At 37.8% G+C, this 21,959-nt stretch overlaps 2 protein-coding genes and 1 long non-coding RNA gene across 3 annotated transcripts in view; 2 read left to right on the top strand and 1 right to left on the bottom strand.

Annotated features, from left to right (window-relative positions):
- The first annotated feature begins 564 nt into the window (after window positions 1-564).
- On the top strand, window positions 565-6,051 carry rsph3 (radial spoke head 3). The gene is made up of 9 exons (XM_079584182.1): window positions 565-832; window positions 1,405-1,492; window positions 1,724-1,865; window positions 2,146-2,291; window positions 3,731-3,934; window positions 4,861-5,023; window positions 5,149-5,235; window positions 5,390-5,461; window positions 5,582-6,051. Exons 1-8 carry the CDS (start codon window positions 723-725, stop codon window positions 5,443-5,445), a joined length of 996 nt encoding a protein of 331 aa, XP_079440308.1. The 5' UTR covers window positions 565-722; the 3' UTR covers window positions 5,446-5,461; window positions 5,582-6,051.
- On the bottom strand, window positions 2,281-6,169 carry LOC306983624. Its single transcript, XR_013794404.1, has 4 exons — window positions 6,049-6,169; window positions 3,836-3,944; window positions 2,936-3,134; window positions 2,281-2,414 (listed from the first exon to the last, which is right to left on the bottom strand). It is a non-coding gene; the product is annotated as an uncharacterized lncRNA (long non-coding RNA).
- Window positions 6,170-8,143: 1,974 nt separating this feature from the next.
- Window positions 8,144-21,959, top strand: part of ezrb (ezrin b) — a 40,082-nt gene continuing 26,266 nt past the window's right edge. The window contains exons 1-2 of the mRNA XM_079584754.1: window positions 8,144-8,489; window positions 10,646-10,721. Coding sequence (XP_079440880.1) covers window positions 10,710-10,721 — 12 coding nt within the window. The 5' untranslated portion in view covers window positions 8,144-8,489; window positions 10,646-10,709. The remainder of the gene's footprint in view (window positions 8,490-10,645; window positions 10,722-21,959) is intronic.

Raw genomic sequence — 21,959 nt, 5'->3', positions numbered from 1 at the left:
TCAATTGCCAAATTGTAACGTTACAGACATCATTTTTGGTCTGGCTGTCATGCAAAGAAATTATGAACACATGAAAAAACAAGAGAGGACCAATAAAATATTAATGACTGACTAAATTTTTTACTCTGAGTTGCTTTATACATACGGCCCCTGCTGGTCAGCTTGAGTGCTGCTGCTTCTGTTCAGTTTTGTTCTCAGCAGCAAAATCATGCAGTTTATCTGTCTCCCCCTACTGGTTATTATGACGTTGTACACATTATCATATCTGAATTATTAAACGCTTATTTAGATTTTTTTCCCCTCTCTGGCAAAGATTATTATAAAATATTACACGTATTGTTTGATAAGCATTTATTGCTTTATATGTATTTATTGTATTACACATGTGGCAGGAAACACACTGTATCAGTTAAAAAATAAATAAATTGATGTGATTATTTCACTATACTGAAGTGATTCCGTTACAATTTGCTTAGACGTGTATGATATAAGTTACTGGGTTACCGACATTACGGAATATTCCGTGCGGAATAATAATAAATAAATAAAAAGATTAACCGAGCCGGAAGTAAACAAAGCGGAACGCTGTTGTTGGATTCAATTGCCATGGTAACCTTTACAACAACTGTGGAAGCAACAGATGCCAGTCCAGCTCTCAACAACTAAAAGTGCATGATTTTAGCCTCCATACACACTTTTGATATCACGATTAAAAGGAAAAAATGGCAGCTAATTTACAGGCACAACACGAGACGCAGAGCGGAGTTTACACGTTTTCCAGCCGTCCTCGTGCGGTTCCTAACCGCCCCAAATACAGAGCCGATCCGCTGCTGTGAGTCACACACCACATCTCACTTCACTTAGCTGCTATTCTGACAATTTAACAGTCTAAATGTCATTGATAGACTGATATATTTAAGATATTCCTAGATGTTTTGACGCTATAACTGAGGATTTATCTTTTTTCCCCCAACTATGTGGGTCCTGTGAACATCAGGTAAACATAGGCTATAGCATACATTTTTTTTCTGGCATTTTGTCTTATGACATCTCTCTCTCTCTCTCTCTCTCTCTCTCTCTCTTTTTTTTTTTTTTTTTTTTAAAGAATGTATTATCTGAAACCAGTTTTAAGTAACAAAAACTGTACTAATAATACTAACGTTAATAGAAAACTATGATTCACGTTACCATGGTAAGCTTGTTCTGGGCTAATGTTATAAGGTGATACCAAATATCAAAGGTTTGGGGACGTGGCTAAAATATGAATATTCATATTAATATTGTTAATGTACATATGATGGTTTGCACAGTTTTGCAAAGAAAATTATTTCTCAAATGGATAAAAACAATATATAATAATATAATATATATATATATATACTTTTTCTTTACTGTATAATGCAGAAATGAAGAACAGAGCAGTTATGGAAACATCATGTATGACCGACGTGTTGTCAGAGGAAATACATATGCTCAACATATCCTACCCATTGTGAGTATTAATGCATAGAGGTTAGAAATCTCTCTTATAAGAAGGTTTTTTTGTATTTGTGTAGTCTGACAGCATAATGTAAAAATACCAAACAGCCCAAAAGAGTACAAAACAGCCCAAAAAGCTCATTACTTTTATTAACCATAGCACAATGTGTGTTCGTATGGTACTGTGATGAGAGCACAATTGATGAATGAATAGAATATAAATTAATATAAATGTGTTTATCAGACATCTCAGCCCGATCCAGTGGAGTTCCTGAGACAACAGGAGGCCAGAAGAAGAGTGATGTCCAGAAAACGACTGAAGGACCAGTTTGGCCCCAAAACACCTGAACCACTAGAGGGCAGAAAGAACATAGATTTGCAGACAGGTAGTGAATGATTTTGCACAATAAACGCAGGGCTTAATGTCAGAGCCCGATGTGAGCTCTGTTGCTCATGAGAAACCCGGGTTTGAGTCTGGCCCTGGTCATGTTCCCATCTTTCCCCCCCCTACTATGTTGTCTATTAATACAATCTGACAAAAAGCTAAAATAACCTATGCTTCCTTTCATTGTGTTACAAGTGTAAATCTCAGAATGGAAATGCATCTTCACATAAATGTAAGTCCAGAAATCAAGTGATGCAATCTCTCACTGATGCGTTTTTTAGAGATGTATCTGGAAGAGCTGAGCGATCGTGTAGAGGACGTCAGCGTGGAATGCCAAACAGACACGTTCCTGGACAAACCAGCCACTCCCCTCTTTGTCCCAGCCAAAACCGGACGCGATGCAGCCACGCAGATAGAAGAGGGAGAGGTGCAGTATAGATTTTTGGATGCTTTTTTCTTCCATCTGCTCATTAGGTCTAAAACTTGTCCGAACGCTTTATCAGATCCCGAGTGCAAACAACAAAAGGTACTTATATACACTCATGGTGTGCTGAAAAACAACAGAAAAATCATGATCCTAACCTTTATCTCCATACCATTTTTTATGAAACGTAAAACACTGTGACACTCTCTGGGACACTGTGAGCCCAGAGCAAGTGTGCCGCACACATGTCCTTTCACAGACAAGGCTTGAATCTAGTCTCAGACTAAAAAGCATGCTTGAGCTGTCTTAACTGAAAGAAACTTGCATTTACATATCTTAAAATATGTCAGAGCCAGTGTTGTGTCTCAAGATGCACATTTTTTTTTTCTAAGGTATGTTTATATAAACTACTTAAATGTCCTAACTAAACTAAGGCCTAATCCTGACTTAATCCTGGCTTAAGCCTAAGCGTTTTAAATGACTAAGTTTATGTATTTTCTTTTGAGCTCTTCGCAGAACTATATCAATTATTATTTAAATTTCGTTGTTTCACTTCCATTGATAGTCCAGACTTGTAAATGTGTTTAAATTCATGATATTTTTTCATAACAATCTCTTTATATGCACTTACGGTCTTGTGGACTTACAATGGCTGCTGCGTGATCGTGAAGTTGACGAGACGTAGAGTGTCCCATTTGTCATTTTAGGTTTCAGAAGGGTGTTCGCGAGCGGCCCCTTTTCCGGTCGATATGCGTCCTCCATGCACACTTTTGCAGAGCCTGTGAGTGCCGCAGCCGACTTTTTCCATAATCATGGGCTTCATTAGTTGCACCAGGTGTGCTAGAGCTAGAACACATGAAACATCTGAACTGGCTAGGTTTGTTGAGTGTCCCGTTTGACTGCGTGTTAGAAATATGGCAAAGTCAAAAGAATAGCATGATGTAAGATGTCATCAGTTATTTCAGGGAATTTTGTGGCTTAATTTTTCTATAGTGGAAGGAAGTGGAGACACGTCGTCCATCTTTTTTACAGTCTATGGCCTAGAGACTGTAGTGTACACTGTGACTCATGTGTTTATAAAAGCTTAAATATGTAAAATGAATAAATAGAGCTCATAAACAGCTGTTGAGATTCTCACTAGAAATGCGTGGAGGGTTGGACCAGGAAATGGTATTCCTTATGTCACAATTTAACAAGCAGAATATCTGTCCGTGTTCTTACTCCCTCTTTTTTTTTCTTTAAAAAAACCCCCCTGCTCATCACAGTTGCATTGCTGTTGCATTCAGTAAACTAAATCAATGCATTATATAATTCAATTAATACAATCTGTAAATGCGTCATGCAGTTGACTAATTCTAAATGGAGGTTTGACGAAAAGCGTTGTGTTTAACATCCCTAAATCTGCCGATCATTTCCCGATCATCTGTCCTTCTTGTCTGCAGCTGTTTGATTTTGACATGGAGGTCCAGCCCGTGCTGCAGGTGTTGGTGGGGAAGACGATAGAGCAGGCATTGCTGGAAGTGCTGGAGGAGGAGGAGCTGGCTAACCTGAGGGCCCAGCAGCAGACATTCAAGGAGATCCGTGACGCTGAGCTGGTGGAGGTGCAGAGGCTAGAGGAGAGGGAACGGCGCCTCCGTGTGGAGAAGGTGAGAATCACTACAAATAACACACAACACCAAAAAACACCACGGTTGTGTGTTTTAATTAAGTCAGAGTTAAAGATTATGGCAACAGAGAAACAGGCCACTAAACAGTTTTGTTGTCTGGAAATAAGGGCACAATTTACTGGCTGGTGGTTAAAAGTTCAGTAGATAGGCATTATGGCCTGAACTAGACTTTATTTAACTCCAGTTAAGTGTGAAGTATTTATAATAAAATATATCTGATGTGTCACACTAGGACTTCTGGGAGTGTCCTTTTACTGTTTTCAACTGTAAACTATATGGTATTTTTTTGGCAATTCATAGTTTTTACTTTCAAAAAACAAATTTTACAGTATTATATGGTAAAATTACATGTGTTTAGTGTATATGGTAAGGACATTTTTACCAATTTACAGGTTTTTACTGTAATATATATATATTTATATATATATAGCCTAATATAAATTATATGTGTATATATATATATATATATATATATATATATATACATAATTTATTCACATAGGCCTATTATATTTTTATGAACGAACAAGTGATAGTATATATATATTTTTTTTTTATATATATATATCTATAGTAAAAATGTATATATATTTAAAGTAAAAATATTACATTTTATCTCTCAATTACAAATTTGTATCTTAAAAACAGTGTGTATAATAATGATAAAATAATAATATTGTTTACAAAGCTTTGTAATAGAGAATAAACACAATAAAACTAAAAATATATATGAAAAAAATATATATATGAGGAATATGGAAAATAATCTAATCTAAGCAGCAATGTACTGTTTACTGTAAAATGCATTTCTTTTGACGTTATGGCAGTAATCTAAGTGGGTTAAAGTATATTTTCTGAGTGATTGTGCTTTGTATGTATTTTCAATGTATTTTAATACAATGCAGGAGAACCGGATAAAGCAGCAGAAGGCAGTGCTGGAAAAAGAGAAGGAGACAGCAGATAAAATTGCTGCAAGAGCATTTGCTCAACAGTATTTGTCTGACTTGTTGCCCTCAGTCTATTCCAATCTGAGAGATTGTGGGTACTTCTATGACCCTGTGCAGAGAGGCAAGTGCATGAAAAACAGAGAAACTGAATTAATCTCTGTATTAGTTCATCTCTAGATCTTTAATGATGAATAATACATGAATTGCCATTACACTGTCTATGAAAGTTCATTATCTCTTCTCCAGATATCGAGACCGAATTCCTCCCTTGGCTGATGGAAGAAGTCAGCAATACTTTAGAACAGAGATATGTAGCAAGAACAGTGCTTGACAGTGAGTGATTTTTGTATTGTATTTTTACTTTTAACAATTTTCTGGTGACTAATACATAACACTGACTTTGGGATTAATCAATTAAGTCTGTTGAGATCCATTAGGCGGTGATAAAAGTATTTTGTCATAATTTGTATTTCTTGTTCTTCCACAGTGCTCATTCAAGACGTCACTAACCAAAGACGTGAGGCCTTTCAGATGAAAGAATAAACGATTTCCATTAGAGGTAAACAGGATGAAACATGTAATCACTCTAACACATTTGTAAAATTAAAATCTGTTTATGTAATCTCAGTTTAATTAATAGTTGAGGTGAAGAGTTAACCTTAGTCTATTCTCATTTCAGGTCATACCAGGAGACCAGAAAGATGCTGGGAAATATAAAGGGTTCACGCATTCTTTATAAAAATCTAATTCATTTTCATGTCATTATAAATATATTTCACATCTTATTTTAATCAAATTACAAAAAAGATGCAAATATGTCACTATACTCTGTTCAAGACCTGCGCTGCAAGAACAACACTGTAGGAGACGCTGCGGAGAAAAAAAAAATTGATTAGTGTTAATGCGAGTGTATTAAATGGGACACGTGTGATCGACTCTCGTTATATATTTTAAAGTTTGTAAAAGCAGCATTACTTGAAGAATATATGAATGGCTCGTTTTCATGTCCTCCCGAAATGTGATATATGTACCGAGGAGCTGTTTTCAAAACATTGCCCATGATACTGTACTGAGATGATGTCAGTCCTCGTAAACTTTATAAAAAAAATATTTCCAGAGGAATGACTATTTCATTTTTCCGCCTACCTGTCTCGCCTGGTCCTTTCTTTGCCTAAACACCGTGACGTTGAACGGTTGGACCAGGTTGGACGTTCCTCTTCAACTTTCATTCACTTCGGTCTATATACCGCTCTATTTTAATCCTGCTTCTCCATTGGTCATCTCCCACCTAACGGTCACGCCCACTAGGTGCTCCGGAGACCGGAGTTTCACTTCCGTCGGTGCAGCTTTGGCAACACACAAAACACAGAAACAGGCGTGTTAAATGTAAATAAATAATCGTAAGGAAAGACCTCTGAGTCCACATCACAGTGTACTTACTTATTCAGAACTCTACCGACGTAAATGTTTGAATGACCTAATTACTATTGTACATCATTCAAACATACGAGGTTTCATTACAAAGTAAACACGAAATAAAAGCTGCATGTACTCGGAGACCTTGTATGGGCAAAAGCGCCATCTATTCTAGACTAAACAGTTTTGTTCTCTCTCTCTCTCTCTCTCTCTCTCTCTCTCTCTCTCTCTCTCTCTCTCTCTCTCTCTCTCTCTCTCTCCTCTCTCTCTCTATCTCTCCTCTCTCTCTCTCTCTCTCCCTCTCTCCTCTCTCTCTCTCTCTCTCTCTCTCTCTCTCCTCTCTCTCTCTCTCTCTCTCTCTCTCTCTCTCTCTCTCTCTCTCTCTCTCTCTCTCTCTCTCTCTCTCTCTCTCTCTCTCAGATAAGCGATTACCCTTAATAATTCATCAGTTTGCAGTAGTCATGTGAATGAAAGTGCCAAGCTTTTCCTCATGTTACGCATACATTTTTTTCATCTTGTGAAATTGCAAGCACAGGTGCAGTGATGACTAAAACATTGCCTCATACTTTTCACATTGAGATGTTCCTGCAGTCTGTAGTTATGTAATGACTGTATGATGGCTTTCTAGTGAATCACTGATCAAATTCCTGTTTATCATTTCTTGAGGTTAAAGCAGCGGGGAACACACATTTATTTAGGTAGCCTCTTTAAATGATGACATACTAGATACTACACATCTTTATTTAGCTTTATTAATTTTGTTAGCTATAATTTAGTCTCCAACGTATAAGTAAGAACACACTCGCACATCTCTGTCAGACAGGAAAACCTTTTTTTGTTATATTTTATATTTATGAATAGGTCATGGATCAATTCATATAAAGGTGTAAATGTTTGAGTAATACAAGTCAAGTCATGTTTTTTCAAGCTGTCCTATATAGCATGTGAATAACCCACTTTTTTTTTTATTTGTGCTCAACAGGCTTCAGGTTGGGTAAAGTGAAATGTGTGTGTGGCATGGTAAACCCTACATTATGGCAATATCCAAAATCCATGTCCTTTTGTAACATTGTTTGGTCCCATTGGAGAAGTAATTTTTTTTTTTTAAATGTAAAAATCCTGAAAATTTTGGTGATGGGTACTGTAGGTTTAGGGTTAGTGTAAGGGGATAGAAATACATACAGTGAAGGGGATACATACAGTGTATAAAAGTCATTAAAAACACAAACGTGTGTGTGAATATGGTGTTGGTTCATGGCTTTGTCTTATATAGCCATATAGCAATATGTTGTACTAAACCAGTGCATTGTTATTAAACTGATGACACAATATCTTCACAATATAAACTTAATTTCCAGAAAAGCATGCCATAGTAGGCGATAAATGTATTGATGCCGGTAATATCTCCTACATATTGCTCTGTTCCTGTATTTTATGTCACACACTTTCATTGTACTGACAGATAAATAGAGCCAAACACCTTTTTCTTCCAACATGAAAAAATTTGTTGACGCATTCTGGGTTTTCAGGTTTATTATGTATGTGTTTGAAAATTACCTTATAGACAGTAAAGCAAACATCACAACCAATAAAGACAGTAGGCCTATCCTATGTAGCCTACATTTACTTGTACACTAAGAGAGGAATTTACACTGCCGGATAAAGGAAATCATATTCATTGACACAAATGTTAGAGTCTATATTTGCAAATAAAAAATAATATATATTTTATGACCTGCAAAACAAAACAAAAACCCCCCTATCGGACTTGAACAGTGCCACATTGTTTTACCACTTTATAATGCTAGCTATTTCTCAAAGGTGCACTTCCGTTTGCAGGGCACCTGTTCCTAGTACCTAAATACTGCACATTATTCTGTATTTGAAATATTTTTTTTCAAGTAAACCTCAGTCATTCAGCTATCTTCTATGATGTGAAAGGCTCTGAAGCCACACTGGAGCAGTGCGCGCTACTCATCGTCTCCTCCGTTGCGTTGGGGGCGTCACGCGCGTGTCTCAAACAGGAACTGGAGTCGCTGACTGTCCTTCAGACCGCGCGCACAAAGGTGAGCGCACCGTCAGCCATATTACCAGCGCCGGACTCTGTGCTCATTTCCTCGGAGGGAGGGAATTATCGGCCGAAGCTGGACTGAATTTACTCACCGGCTCTGGTAAGATTTGCTCCTATCGATTATCTCCTGGGTCAAAGACCACAACACAGTTACTGCGTCTATAAATTCATTTCCCTTCTCTTTGTATGACGCCGCCCAGTTCAAAGAGAAATCTCTACCAACAGGTGCTGCTCTGATAATGGGACAGTCTGTATCTTACCATAAAGACGGACTGTTTTATAAGTCATGAAAGGGAAACAAAGCGTTCCTCTTTTAAAGATGAACAGCGTTACCAATGAGGACAATTAAGCTAGATGCAAATTTAGATAGCTTAAAGTGAGTGATATGCTTGGGAAATGTGAAACGTTTTTTTTTTACTTCAGTTACGTTAGCCTAAGTAAAATATCGAAATCAGCTGATTTGCATGAACGTTACCCTCGATTCCGTTAACGCTTATCAAACATGCTTTTCTGTGCCGGTGTAATTGGAACACCGTACTTAACGTTAACTATGTTTCCTGCACTATTCAACAACGTCAGTCTTTGGTGAAACCATCGGTGTAATCTGAATCCCGAACGAATGAGTCTTATGAGCCAGCCAGTTCCTTTCAGTGAATCCAAAACAAACCTCCAGCCCGAGAAATGCAGTCAGTCAGGTTACCATATGAATGATTCTAATGAGCCGGTTCTTTTTATTGATTCAATAAATACAGTGCGAGCAGCACATTGCTGCCCGAAAACAATATTCTCATTAACCAGATCTATATTAGTGCATGAAGCATGAATCAGTCGGAGGTGTTACTGAATTAATCTGACTCACTTACTGAACTGCATGTTAGCCTATTGCTGTCGTCATGTTCGACTCGTGAACCGAAACTGTTAGGCTAGTATGCTATGTTGTAGCCTACAGTGAGACACTGACTGGTTGTTAAAGGGATAGTTCCTCCCCAAAATGAAAATGCCATCATTTGCTCGCCCTCATGTTGTTCCAAACCTGTATGAGTTTCATTCGTCTGTTGAGGTTATTTTGAAGAATGTTGTTAACCACGGAGAGTTGATGGACCCCATTGACTTCTTTCACTGGGGTCCATCAACTATCTGGTTACCAACATTCTTGAAATTGTCTTCTTATGTGTTTATCAGAAGAAAGACATTCATACAGGTTTGGGACAACTTGAGGGCGAGTAAACAATGACAGAAATGTCATTTTTGGGTGAGCTGTCCCTTTAAGAATCCTCTTCCACTATAAAAAACATGTTGTGCTATTAAAATGTTCCATGGATGTTAAATGTTCTTCATGGAACCATAAATGGCAATAAAGAAACTTTATTTATATTAAAGTGTACATAAGTAATTCAATGTGTAAGCATACTTGAAAAAACTGTAGGCTATACAATTTATTTGATTTGCCATAGCCTATAATAAAAAAAATTTTGTTGAAAATAAAATATAATATTAGAGAGACAGCTGATGGCAGCAAATGCCATGTATGTGTATATATATACGGGTGAAACTCGAAAAAATTTAATATTGTGCAAAAGTTCATTTATTTCAGTAATTCAACTTGAAACTAATATATTATATAGACTCATTACATGCAAAGTGAGATTTCAAGCCTTTATTTGTTATAAGTTTGATGATTATGGCTTACAGCTTATAAAAACCTTTTCACAATATTCTAATTTTGAATTTGGGGTTTTCATAAGCTGTTAGCCATAATCATCAACATCATAACAAATAAAGGCTTGAAATGTCTCACTTTGCATGATAATATATTAGTTTCACCTTTTAAGTTGAATTACTGAAATAAATAAACTTTTGCTTGATATTCTAATTTTTTGAGTGTATATATATATATATATATATATATATTACACACACACAGTATGTGTGGATCTCTTGAGTAGCTTGCTTGACTCTGGAACCGCTACATTTTATAACTGAATATTTGGCTGCATTCCCTGTCAGGGTTGATCTTTGGGAAACAGAGACTGGAGCAAATATTTGCAGAATGGGGTGGGGACTTTAAGGCAGGCGGTGTTACCTCTTTTGGGTGGAGGCTGTCACAATCTTGAGTTCCAGTTTTGAATCGTGATTCATTTGGCTGTATGGAGTGCGTCAGGGTTTATTCTCACCCATGTTTAAATGACAGACCGACCGTTTGTGAGTCATTCTCACTGGCGCTGCTCAAACGCGTTTCTCTTCTTTCTGCTTCAGAGGGAGGCTCCGTGGAAACTCACATTATACTGAATCTTTGACGGGACCTACGACAGGACTCAAAATGCCTAAACCTGTAAGTATCCAAGTCTTATTCTTATTGGTAAAATGTTTGTTTGTATAGAAGTTCTGAGTGTTTAGAGTTGTTTCAACTTCTGTTCAGTGTTTTGAAATGTTCTGGACTATTTCTTTTATGATAGAAAACATGCTTGTGTATCTCGACTTCAACTTAACATGGAATGAACGTCTAGTTCTTAAACGTTAGACATTCAGACCAATGTAGTTTCTAAATGTTGGGAATTTATCTATAAATCTTTAACTTTATGCAAATTCTCTCCGTGCTTCTCACTCAGTTAGGCTACTTCTCAAGAGGCATTTGTTTCAAGGCATAGTTTATAAGGCTTTGGGATAATTTATTCCTGTGTTTGGCTTGTTTATCTCTAACTAAAAATTTTTAATACTGAGAATGTGTGACTTATGTAAGCCTAGTAAAAACGTTTGATACAAACATCGTATTGAATTTGCTTATGAACACTGAAAACAGCAAGTGCAGCCTGAAGCATGTCAGTTTGTTTAAGATAGTAACAGCGTTGTCAGGAAGAGTACAGAGGAAATGACATCATCATGCTGCTTCTCATTCATTCCTGGCCCTCAGCACTGCCTCCCGAAACACTGAATACAAAAACGCTTGTTGGTGCCATGGTCAGTTTGGATTGGCTGGGGTTCAAAATAGTCATTTTTCAAGATTCAGTCATTTAGATGCTTTTAAATCAAGAGGGGCTATCAGTAATGAGGATTATCTGATAAACCAATTACACATTTGATTTTTCTCTGAAACCCCCTATAAAGAGAGTGTGAGGGTTTCTGTTTTCTATATTAGGTCTTAATATTTTCCCTCCTGTTTCAGGTGTGTCTATAATAAGCACTTTCAGCAGCTGAGGGTGTTTCCTCTCAAATCTTTGTTCTATTGAATAATTGATAACCAGACAATGCTTGTCACGCCCTTTGGTGATGTAGTACAAAAGCACATTGTGCAGTAATCAATGTGCTCGTGTGTTCTCTGAGTTTAGCTCATACCAGCTCAACGAAAGACTAACAGAACCATCCAAATCGGAACTTCAGGCTAAAGCCAGTTCAAAGGAAAAATAAGTTCATGGTCCCTTTACTTTTTGTCCCCTTTTATAGGAGACGAAGGTGACATTTCAAATTAGGCTCACTGGATTTTCTTTCAACACAAATTGGTCCCTATCATACCCAGCGCAATGTGGCGCAAGGCTTTTTTTGCTAGTTTCAGCCTGACGCAATTATCGTTTTCATGCCCTATGCCACGTTGTTTAAATAGCAAATGCATTTGCGCCCATTTGTTCGCCCATGGGTGTGCTGGTCTGAAAACGAGGTGTGTTCTGGTGCATTGTTGGCACGTTGCTATTTTGAGGCAACTGAAATACAACTGTGACTGCGTCACTGACCAACATAAAGCTGGTCTAAAGTCAGTGGTTCAGTATTTTTTTTGTTATTTAAAGAGCGCGTTAGTAATGTGCGCCTATATGCGGGTGCACAACGCACGTACACTCTGTTTATTACACACACAGGGCACACAAACATGCCAGATATTAAAAATAAAAGGGTTACAATGTTAAAGATTATTATTGTGTACATAAAGATATGGTGGAATGAATCCGGCTTGTCCCGTAGATGGTCTGCTTGCTCGCTTTAACCTCGCGCACGAGCAGATCCATTTCCTCGCTAGAGAAGCGTTCAGTTTTTCCGCTTGTAAATAGCAATCCGCCATGGCGCAAGCGCAACTGGCTTTTAAAGGGAATGTGAGATGAGACTGTGATTGGTTTATTGCACGTAAAGCCCAAAACACACCCATTACTATTTAAGAGAATAGGGACAAGCCTTTTTGACCATGCGCCGACCATTTTTCCCGTCGTTAAACTAGCAAAAGGGGATTCGGACACGCCCTAAGTGCACTTGCGCTGTGCGCTTTAGACCATGTGCTTAGATCGTTAAAATAGGGCCCATTGTGATTATAGGGGGCCTTTTATTGCTTCATAAAGACTTATTTTTGTGCGGTTCTTATGACCTTTTAACATAGTTCATGATTTGTAAACTGATACATTTTTATGTTTACATTACATCTTGCATGGTAAACTTGCTCGATCGCTCCCCTAGTACAGCATTGCTTTTGTGATGCTAAGTGCTTGGGAATGAATGAGTCCCGTGAACCACCAGTCTTGATAAAAGAGCTAAAGAATTGTACACGGAAGCTAAAATGACATGGTTTTGGTTTCTTCAGCAAATGCATTTTTATGGCAAAAACTATAATCATGATTATTTTTGTCAATATTGAAATCATGATTTTTTTTTACGCGATTATTAGTGGGCAGTATGATCAGTCGTATTTCATAATACGAGTCATTTTAAAGCTCCAGTCCGTAACTTTTGGGTTAAAAATTATACACAATTATAACCATATAAAAGTATAACCAGCCACTGTTCAAAACTATTTGCTTGCCTTAGCGCGATTCAAAACGGTAAGCTTGTTATAATGTGGATTTCCGCGGGAAATTCGAGCATGTCATTGCGTCACATCTGTACACACAAAGGAGTCTCGGCTATTAGGCTTGCGTGTGAGGATGTTGGAGGTGGAGATTTATTGCCTTTTCTCACAACACTTGATATAATTAAACTTATCAATTTGATGGCAGATCCAGAAAGGTCAAAACAACAATCACCAGTGACAACTGGAGATTCACCCGATGTAAAATGCAAAAGACTTCAGACTTTGGAGTAGCTACAGAAAAAAAGAGACTGCAACCGGCCCTTGCGAAAACAAGGATAAATATCTGAAGGGCATTAAATGTAGTGACGCAATGCTGATTATGTTTTTAACATTAACAATTTGACAACAAAGTATAATTTGCACGGTTTGACGTGATATTAGCGATCGTTAGATTTAATCAGCGCGGTTTGCTGCAATGCTTTTTTCCCAGTTGGTCAGAACAAAAGTGGATGTTACTTACCGGTACTTGTTCAGATTACATTTTCCGGTGAAAATTCTTATGTTGGTCATACTTCCAAGTATAATCTGTGATTCTGAATGACAGTGTCCACACCATGACTGACAGCCACACATTCTCCTCAAAACATTGGATTCATCCGCGCTGTGCCGTGTCGAGGCACAACCCACGTAAAGTTGATAATTCCACGGATAACTGCAATAACAGATTTCAAACAGACAAAGAAGAAAAACTGCGGACTGCAACTTTAACTATTAGTGAAATTTCATCAAAATCTAATTCTAGATTAGCTAATGTAAGAAAAAGGTCCTTAAAACTAATTATATACTCCATAAAGGTAGTATAGTCAGCATGAAAAGAAGCGTTTCTTTGAAGCCTTCTTCGAAGATTCAGAGCACGTTGTTCCACGATTGCTCTATTCTTGGGCATGACTACCTTTTTGTGTTTAAGTGGAAGACCAATGTAATAATGCCGATTGGTCAGTCTTGCTGACTGGGAAACAAAATCCATGAATTGATTATCTTCCATTGACAATCCTTGCTTTTCTTCCTGAGCACATTCAGGAAAGTCACCCTTGAACTGTTGCTCCCATAACTCATCCAGTTTCATAACTGTGATCCTATTGACAGTCATGTGACAATCTTCCTTAACAGCATACTCTTCCTGTCGCTTGATTGGTCCATTAACTGCCCAACCAAACATGGTCTTAATGGCATTTGGTCCACTGTCTTGACAGCGAATAATCTTCCATGGCTCCAAAGCCTCTGGCACATTAGCACCAATCAACAACTCCACATCAGCATCAATTGAAGGCAAACATAAATGACTTAAATGAGGCCAACAAGCAAGATCGTTTTGTGTGGTGATGTTGGTTTTACTTACAGGCATGGTTTTCTGCGTGTATATCTCTGGCAAAGCACAGTAATGCTCTTGATTCAATCCTGACACTTCCAGATCCTTCAGAAGATAACAGCAAACGGATTTTTCCTGACTCATGGTTCTCATTAGAATGTTAACTTTCTTTGCTGAGAGATTGAGCTTGGACATCAAACTCTCTGTGCAGAAAGATGCAGAGCTCCCAGAGTCCAGAAAAGCATAGGTGGTCACAACTTTACTTCCTTTCTTTGATTTCACACATACAGGAACGATAGACAATGCACAATTTTCTTTACCAGCCCCAGTAAGAGCACTGGACTGGAGCGACACCAAACCACTTCCCACGGTTGACTTTGACTTTATATTGAATGGCCCTTTTCTCTGATGGAAAAATATGAAGAAGACTTGGGTGTTTGAGATGACATATTCTGCATATACTTCTCTCTTTACAATCACGGCTGAAATGTCCTATACATAAGCAACCGAAACAAATCCTCTTTTGCGTCAGGAAATTCATCTTTTCTGTATGAGATCTTTCAACAAGCCTTTTACAGAAGTCCAATGCATGCGCTCCATCACAGAAGAGACAGGTTTTAGCCTTCCCAACACACTCCTTTGCACCAGTTGCATTGACTGTGGTGGCAAAACTACTTCTAGGTTTTTGAGGCGATTTGGTATTCAGGTTTCTACCTCCAATAGGCAGGACATCTTGAATGTTTCCAAATACCGGATCGGTGACGATTTTCACCTGTCTTTCTAGGAAGTCCACAATATCAGAAAAGCAAGCTTGATGGTTGCGTCTTTCCTGCAAATCATATGCCACCATTCTCCATCTTTCTCTGAGCTTATAAGGAAGTTTTGCAAGAACAATTTGCATATTAGAGGCAAGATTCAACTCATTCATGTAACAAATATTTTGCATAGCATTGCAGCAACTCCGAAGAAATAAGCTGTAGTCCTGCAGAGCCTTTGCATCCTCAGGTCTTATCGCTTGCCATGAGAGCGCTCTTTTCATGTAAGCTGTACCTCATTGCCAAAATGCTCCTTGAGCAAAGCCTTAGCCTTTATATACCCTTGTGAAGGAATCATCAGTTGACAGCTTCGAACTAGATCCTTAGGTTGCCCTCTAGTGTACTGCTCCAAGAAATGCAAGCAATCTGCATGGCCACTTGCTTTCTTTTCCACCACCTCTTCAAATGTTCGCATAAAGTCGTGATAACGCAATGGATCTCCATCAAAGAATGGGACCTCCCTTGGTGGAAGTGAAGATAAGTTGTGTTGCTGAACTAATAAGGGAGCAATTTCATTTTGTTTGTCAATAAGCTTAAGGATACTTCCTCCTTCCAAACCATCCTGGTCCATCCTGGTCCAGCAAAACAATCTTGATCCATGTGCAGCCTGCATTCCAGGTCTATGTCCCTGTCCACCATCATGACTGATACTGGGTAATGTAGAATGTGTCAACCTTGTGTTAGAATTTACAATCTGTTGCTGTTGTCGAGCTGACGGAGTTGAAAAACGCATAGGATTCTCTGGTGCTGCTTGAGCCTGTGTATAAGATACAGGTGGCTGTAGTGGCATTGAATGTGAACTTGAAGATAAAAATGGATCCACATTTGGGTTAAGAGAACTGGTTCCAGTATTTCTTGCCCTTAACACACTGGCATCAGAAGAGTTTGTACTATCACTTTTTTCTGATCTCACGTCGCTATACACTTTCATCTTGGCCATGGATACAGCAATTTTAGTGTCCAGTTCCATTTGTTCTTTTCTCCTCCTCAAATCCTCCTCTTCCTTATCCAATACATGTTTCCGTGACAGCATTTTTTGATGTGCCAACAAGGCTGCCATTTCGGCCTTAACTTTAAGATGAGCAGATACAATGGAAGATCGACTGGTTCGAGATCCTTGAGTTGTTGTCGTTTTTCTGCTCACGTTAGAGACACTATCAGTTGGTTGTATTTGATTCTGCACATCACCATCGTCTAGATCACCGTTCGGATATTCACTTGGAACATGCACATTATGAGATGATGAAACTGGTTCAGCAGAAGATGGAATATTAGAATCACCACTCAGTTGAGGTTCAGCAAAATTATCCATTGCTCTTGAATCATGAATGACAGAAAGTGATGGGCAAAGGTTTGCATCACGTTGAGTAGAATTTGGTTCACTTATTGCATGTTGCCTCAGATTCCTAGCTTCATTCAACCATCGTTCAACATCTTCCACAAATCCATCATTGTGCTTAGAAACAGCATCAAACCACTCATTTTGTTTGTTTTGTTCATCAGGAGGAAGAAAAGGAAGTACTTCTTTGTGAAACTCAGATGCATCATCTTTCAAACATTTCAAAGATTCCACCATTGAAGACACCTGTAAAGCATTTATCACATTCCATGAGATCTTTCATTGATACAATCAAGCTCTTCATTTGATTCACCTTAGCCTTGCGATCCTTTTGCAATGCCTCAATTTTTGCAATGCCTCAAAAGCGCCATTGCCTTTGCCGTAAGCTTAGCGCAGATCAAGCCAACAACTTCATGCATGGGCACAGCACCACAGCGCGATTACGAGTGCGTAGTAAACTTGCACTTCATTCCACAACGCATTCCATCCAATTAGCGGCACACAAACACTGCACGGCCCGCGACCATAGCGTCTTCTCATTCAAATAAACCGCAATGCTGCAGCCAAACATAGCAGAACCGCGCACATACCTCTTCTGCCGTCAGGATACAGAAGCGCGATCTCACTTTAATGTGTGCGTCGGCGTTTCACATGCGGTGTGCGAAGAAATCCTTTCCAATCCACGGTAATCAAATCCAACAGCGAGCCATTTCTGTTGACTAAATATAGCGGCAGCCAGTAACCGCTAAGAGGCTGAGTAGAGGGAGTAAAAGATGACGCGTTTCCATTGCAGTCCAGGTGATTTATTATAACATTGAAGCGAACAGACACATGATGAATGATGACGGTAAAGTAAGCAAAACAAATGAAATAAAATAAAACTAAATGAAATGAAAACGAAAACGGTCAACAGAAAGTGAGCGTCCCAGCTACTCACCCCCTTCCTACATACAAACCACAGACAAACTAACAGGTAATATATGCACCTGTAACAAGTGACATAAACCGAAACAAATTTCAAAATAAAAGACATCAACCCAAACCTGGCACCTACAATATAAGACAAGCAAAAGATGAAAATATAAAATAAATAACCAGTTAAGTTTTTCAGGAAGATGTAGGCTACTAACAGGAGTATTCAGATATAGCCTAAAAAAGAATAAAAAAAGAATAATCAAATGTGAAATAACACTGCATAGTATTGTTGACAGTGCAGTGTTATTTCACATTTATTTGGACAAATAACCATTTTACCTCAATTATCTTGTTTTCGTAATCATTGGAAGCCAAAATCGAAAATCAATTACGATTTATCGCACAGCCCTAGTTAACATTATTGGTTAGGTTTTAGTCAGCAATGCCACATAAAAAACTATTTTGGGTTCTCCAGTTAACCTTTCAGTGAACAGTTCTTAAAAGTCAAGAGCATTTTAATAATCTAAAGAACCATTTTCCACTATTGTGCAATGGAAAGGCTCCATGGATGTTAAAGTTTCTAAGTGGAACCGGATGCCAATAAAGCATCAAGTCGTCATCATTTATATAGCGCTTTTAACAATGTAGATTGTTTCAGGTTTCAGGTTTCTACCTCCAATAGGCAGGACATCTTTAATGTTTCCAAATACCGGATCGGTGACGATTTTCACCTGTCTTTCTAGGAAGTCCACAATATCAGAAAAGCAAGCTGGATGGTTACGTCTTTCCTGCAAATCATATGCCACCATTCTCCATCTTTCTCTGAGCTTATAAGGAAGTTTTGCAAGAACAATTTGCATATTAGAGGCAAGATTCAACTCATTCATGTAACAAATATTTTGCATAGCATTGCAGCAACTCCGAAGAAATAAGCTGTAGTCCTGCAGTAGATATAGCCTAAAAAAGAATAAAAAAAGAATAATCAAATGTGAAATAACACTGCATAGTATTGTTGACAGTGCAGTGTTATTTCACATTTGATTCTTCTTTTTTTAATTCTTTTTTAGGCTATATCTGAATACTACTGTACACATTTAATCTAGATTGATCCTTATTAAAGCTACTTAAGGAATTCAGCCAAGATCATTGAGGAGTTTTCCTTTGTCATTTATTGTTTGATTATTATTAATGACGCAGATTAATGATGCACTTTATTTAGGCTGCTGTGACTTTAAGAGCTAATGCACTGATCCAATATACTGTTGCACACGCATTGACTGTGTACGTTTACTTTACACATAACCCACTGCGTTTACTCCAAAAAGGCATTTTGACATTTTTGGCATTTCTGTGTGTACGCATTTTAGGTGCGTATCTGTAAACCATTTGCGTATCCGTGTCCTACTCTGACTCGGCTGCTCGCACAGAAAGCCTCCTGGGAAACAGTGTCTATTTTGCGGCTTAATGCTCTTTTAATAACACTGTTTAATATTAAACTTGTCCCGCTCTTTAGCGACAGTAGACTGCATTTAACAATACTCACCTATTTGGCCTATTTGAATGTTAAGTTTGGGCTTTTAGATGGGAACAAAAGCACACTGCTGTGAAGGAAAGGGAGGTGCACTGGACAAATAACCATTTTACCTCAATTATCTTGTTTTCGTAATCATTGGAAGCCAAAATCGAAAATCAATTACGATTTATCGCACAGCCCTAGTTAACATTATTGGTTAGGTTTTAGTCAGCAATGCCACATAAAAAACTATTTTGGGTTCTCCAGTTAACCTTTCAGTGAACAGTTCTTAAAAGTCAAGAGCATTTTAATAATCTAAAGAACAGTTTTCCACTATTGTGCAATGGAAAGGCTCCATGGATGTTAAAGTTTCTAAGTGGAACCAGATGCCAATAAAGCATCAAGTCAAGTCGTCATCATTTATATAGCGCTTTTAACAATGTAGATTGTTTCAAAGCTGCTTTACAGAGATAAACGTATAATTTAAGGTAACAGATTGTTTTGGCTTTATAGCGGTTCTTGAATAATGTTATTTTCCAGCTAAAGTTAGTTTTGATTGATTCACTTCCGTCGAAAGGATAATTTATTAAATTAGAAACCGCTAAGACGACACCGTTCTCTCTACACAGACTTTAAACGCGAACCTGTGAGAAACACTGATGGCGCTCACGTGCGCATCAATAATTAATTATATAGTTATGTGCGTTTGAATATATGTGCGCATGTTTGTACTTCTCTACAAACCAAGCCATAAACTACTTCTTCTGCCTATAAATTTGATACATAATTTTATATTTTTTTATCACTACGGGGGAGATACACGAATTTTCCACAATGCTTTATCTGTAGACTGATAAAGGGATCCTCCATAGGGAGAGGCTAGTTGGCACTTCAGCACTGCGTTGTCATCGGGTCCAGGCGAAGGTCCTTCGTCAGATCTGGATCCGGCAGGCTGCGGGAAAACCTTCGGATAAACAAAGACACTAAAATTAGCGTAGATGCCATTTGTGTACAAGAGTGTAGCATTGTTTGTAGATTAAAGCATATATGTGTGTGGTTATATTTTTCTTAAGCAAACTTTATTTATGTTTTAGTCAGACATTTTCAGAGTTTTGTAATGTAGATAATTTGGTCTGATGACGTCTGTCGCCACATGACGCTAGTTGGAACCTGAGATTGGCGACTGTACTTGATTTCGCCAGTCGGGCAGCTGAAACCTTTCCGAGAGCAATGCAGAGAAATGGTGAGACTATTAAAATGCAGCCTGATGCAGGAGGTGGACCACTGAGAGGACGTTTCTGAAAGAGACCCTTTGTTTTGCTGAGTAAATGGATACCCCTCCATCTCCCCCTCTTTGGCGAGTTGGATGCCAGGGCTTTAAGCTGAACTCTTCACCACTAGATTTCAGATGTACACAGTGGGCTTATGATTCCTTTTCTTTATGATTCGTGACGGTCTAGATCAAGTCATGTATTTGTGTTGTTCATCATGTGTAATTGTATATTTTATTAATTAATTAACTAACACCATCCCTGAATGTCCGTGTGAAAGTGCTGTTTTCAGGAAAGGTCCCAGCAGTCCTCTTAAGCTTGGCACAGGAAGTTCTTTCCGTGTTATAATGCTTGTGGTGTTGATTGTGCAGTCACTTTATGTACTTCTAAGACTGGATGAGCAAATATGTAGATTTTTGATAAATATATCTTGATATTAATAAATGTATGAAGTTCTTGCTTTTATCTAAAACAGTGTACACATAAGAATAATAGTAGAATAGAATAGAATACATCTTTATTATCCACCGAGGTGGACAGTTTTCTTTGGCTCACCGAACGTACAAGACAGATAAACATACAAACAACATCTCAAGCATAATAAGGAAATATTTCTGGATAAATAGAAAAAAAGATACAATGTGAAATATCATAATGAAAATAAATATACTTAAATACATTAAAATAACAGCTCGATAGTGCTTCCAGTACCAGAGTAATGCCATGGATTTAGCTCTTCTGGTGATGGTTAGGAGTTCAGTGAGTGTCTGTAGTTTTGTAAAGTGAGTGTGATGGCATTATCACGCATCTTCTGGTTTTGTTATCTCAACAATAATGTATATGCTATGAAATGGCTTCTTTTTTTTTCGCACCAAGAAACTCATTTTAACCAAACAGTCAAGGAATCTTTTTCAAGGATAATCTTAATATTTATTTAGCAGTCATAAGAACTAAAACAAAATAGATTTTCATTTAAATGCACAAAAAAACATTTATAGGCAGGCAAATATAACTGTTAATTAATAATACAATTTAAATGTAGTGTATGAAATATGTCACACGTGGACCAAACAATGTCCTGACCTAATAGCAGTGATTATATTTTGAATGATGACGTTTTAAAGGAATAGCGCACTGAGTTCACCATGACTTTATTTATTTATTTAGTTTAATATTCCATTGAAGAAAGTAAACTGGTCCTTTTCCATAGAATTACAATAAATGCTACTTTAAAAATGATAGAGAAGCACCAACAAATGATAAAAGCAGTCTGTATGACTCGTGTGCTATATTCCAACTCTGTCCCTTATTCCTGAATCCATCACTGCCTACAATAATTATAATTGCTTGGAAAAATATTAATATAAGCACTTTATTACATTTTTTACATTTTGTGTTATGATAGGAAGTCATACAGCATTTGAAGCAACATGAGATGATGACATTTAAGAATATACTCTTCCTTTTTTATTAATTGTTTTCCACCAGTGTAGAGAGAGGAATTGTGTGCTCTTTGTTTTGGTCTGAACACTTGTTTGAGTTTCTGTATAGTTATGACTTTTCATAGTGGATAATTTGTTTGA

This window comes from Phoxinus phoxinus, assembly GCF_949152265.1.
Source record: "Phoxinus phoxinus genome assembly, chromosome: 16".
NCBI classification, from domain to species: domain Eukaryota; kingdom Metazoa; phylum Chordata; class Actinopteri; order Cypriniformes; family Leuciscidae; genus Phoxinus; species Phoxinus phoxinus.
Note: the sequence above shows the minus strand (reverse complement) of the source record. Positions and strands in the feature narration are given on the sequence as shown.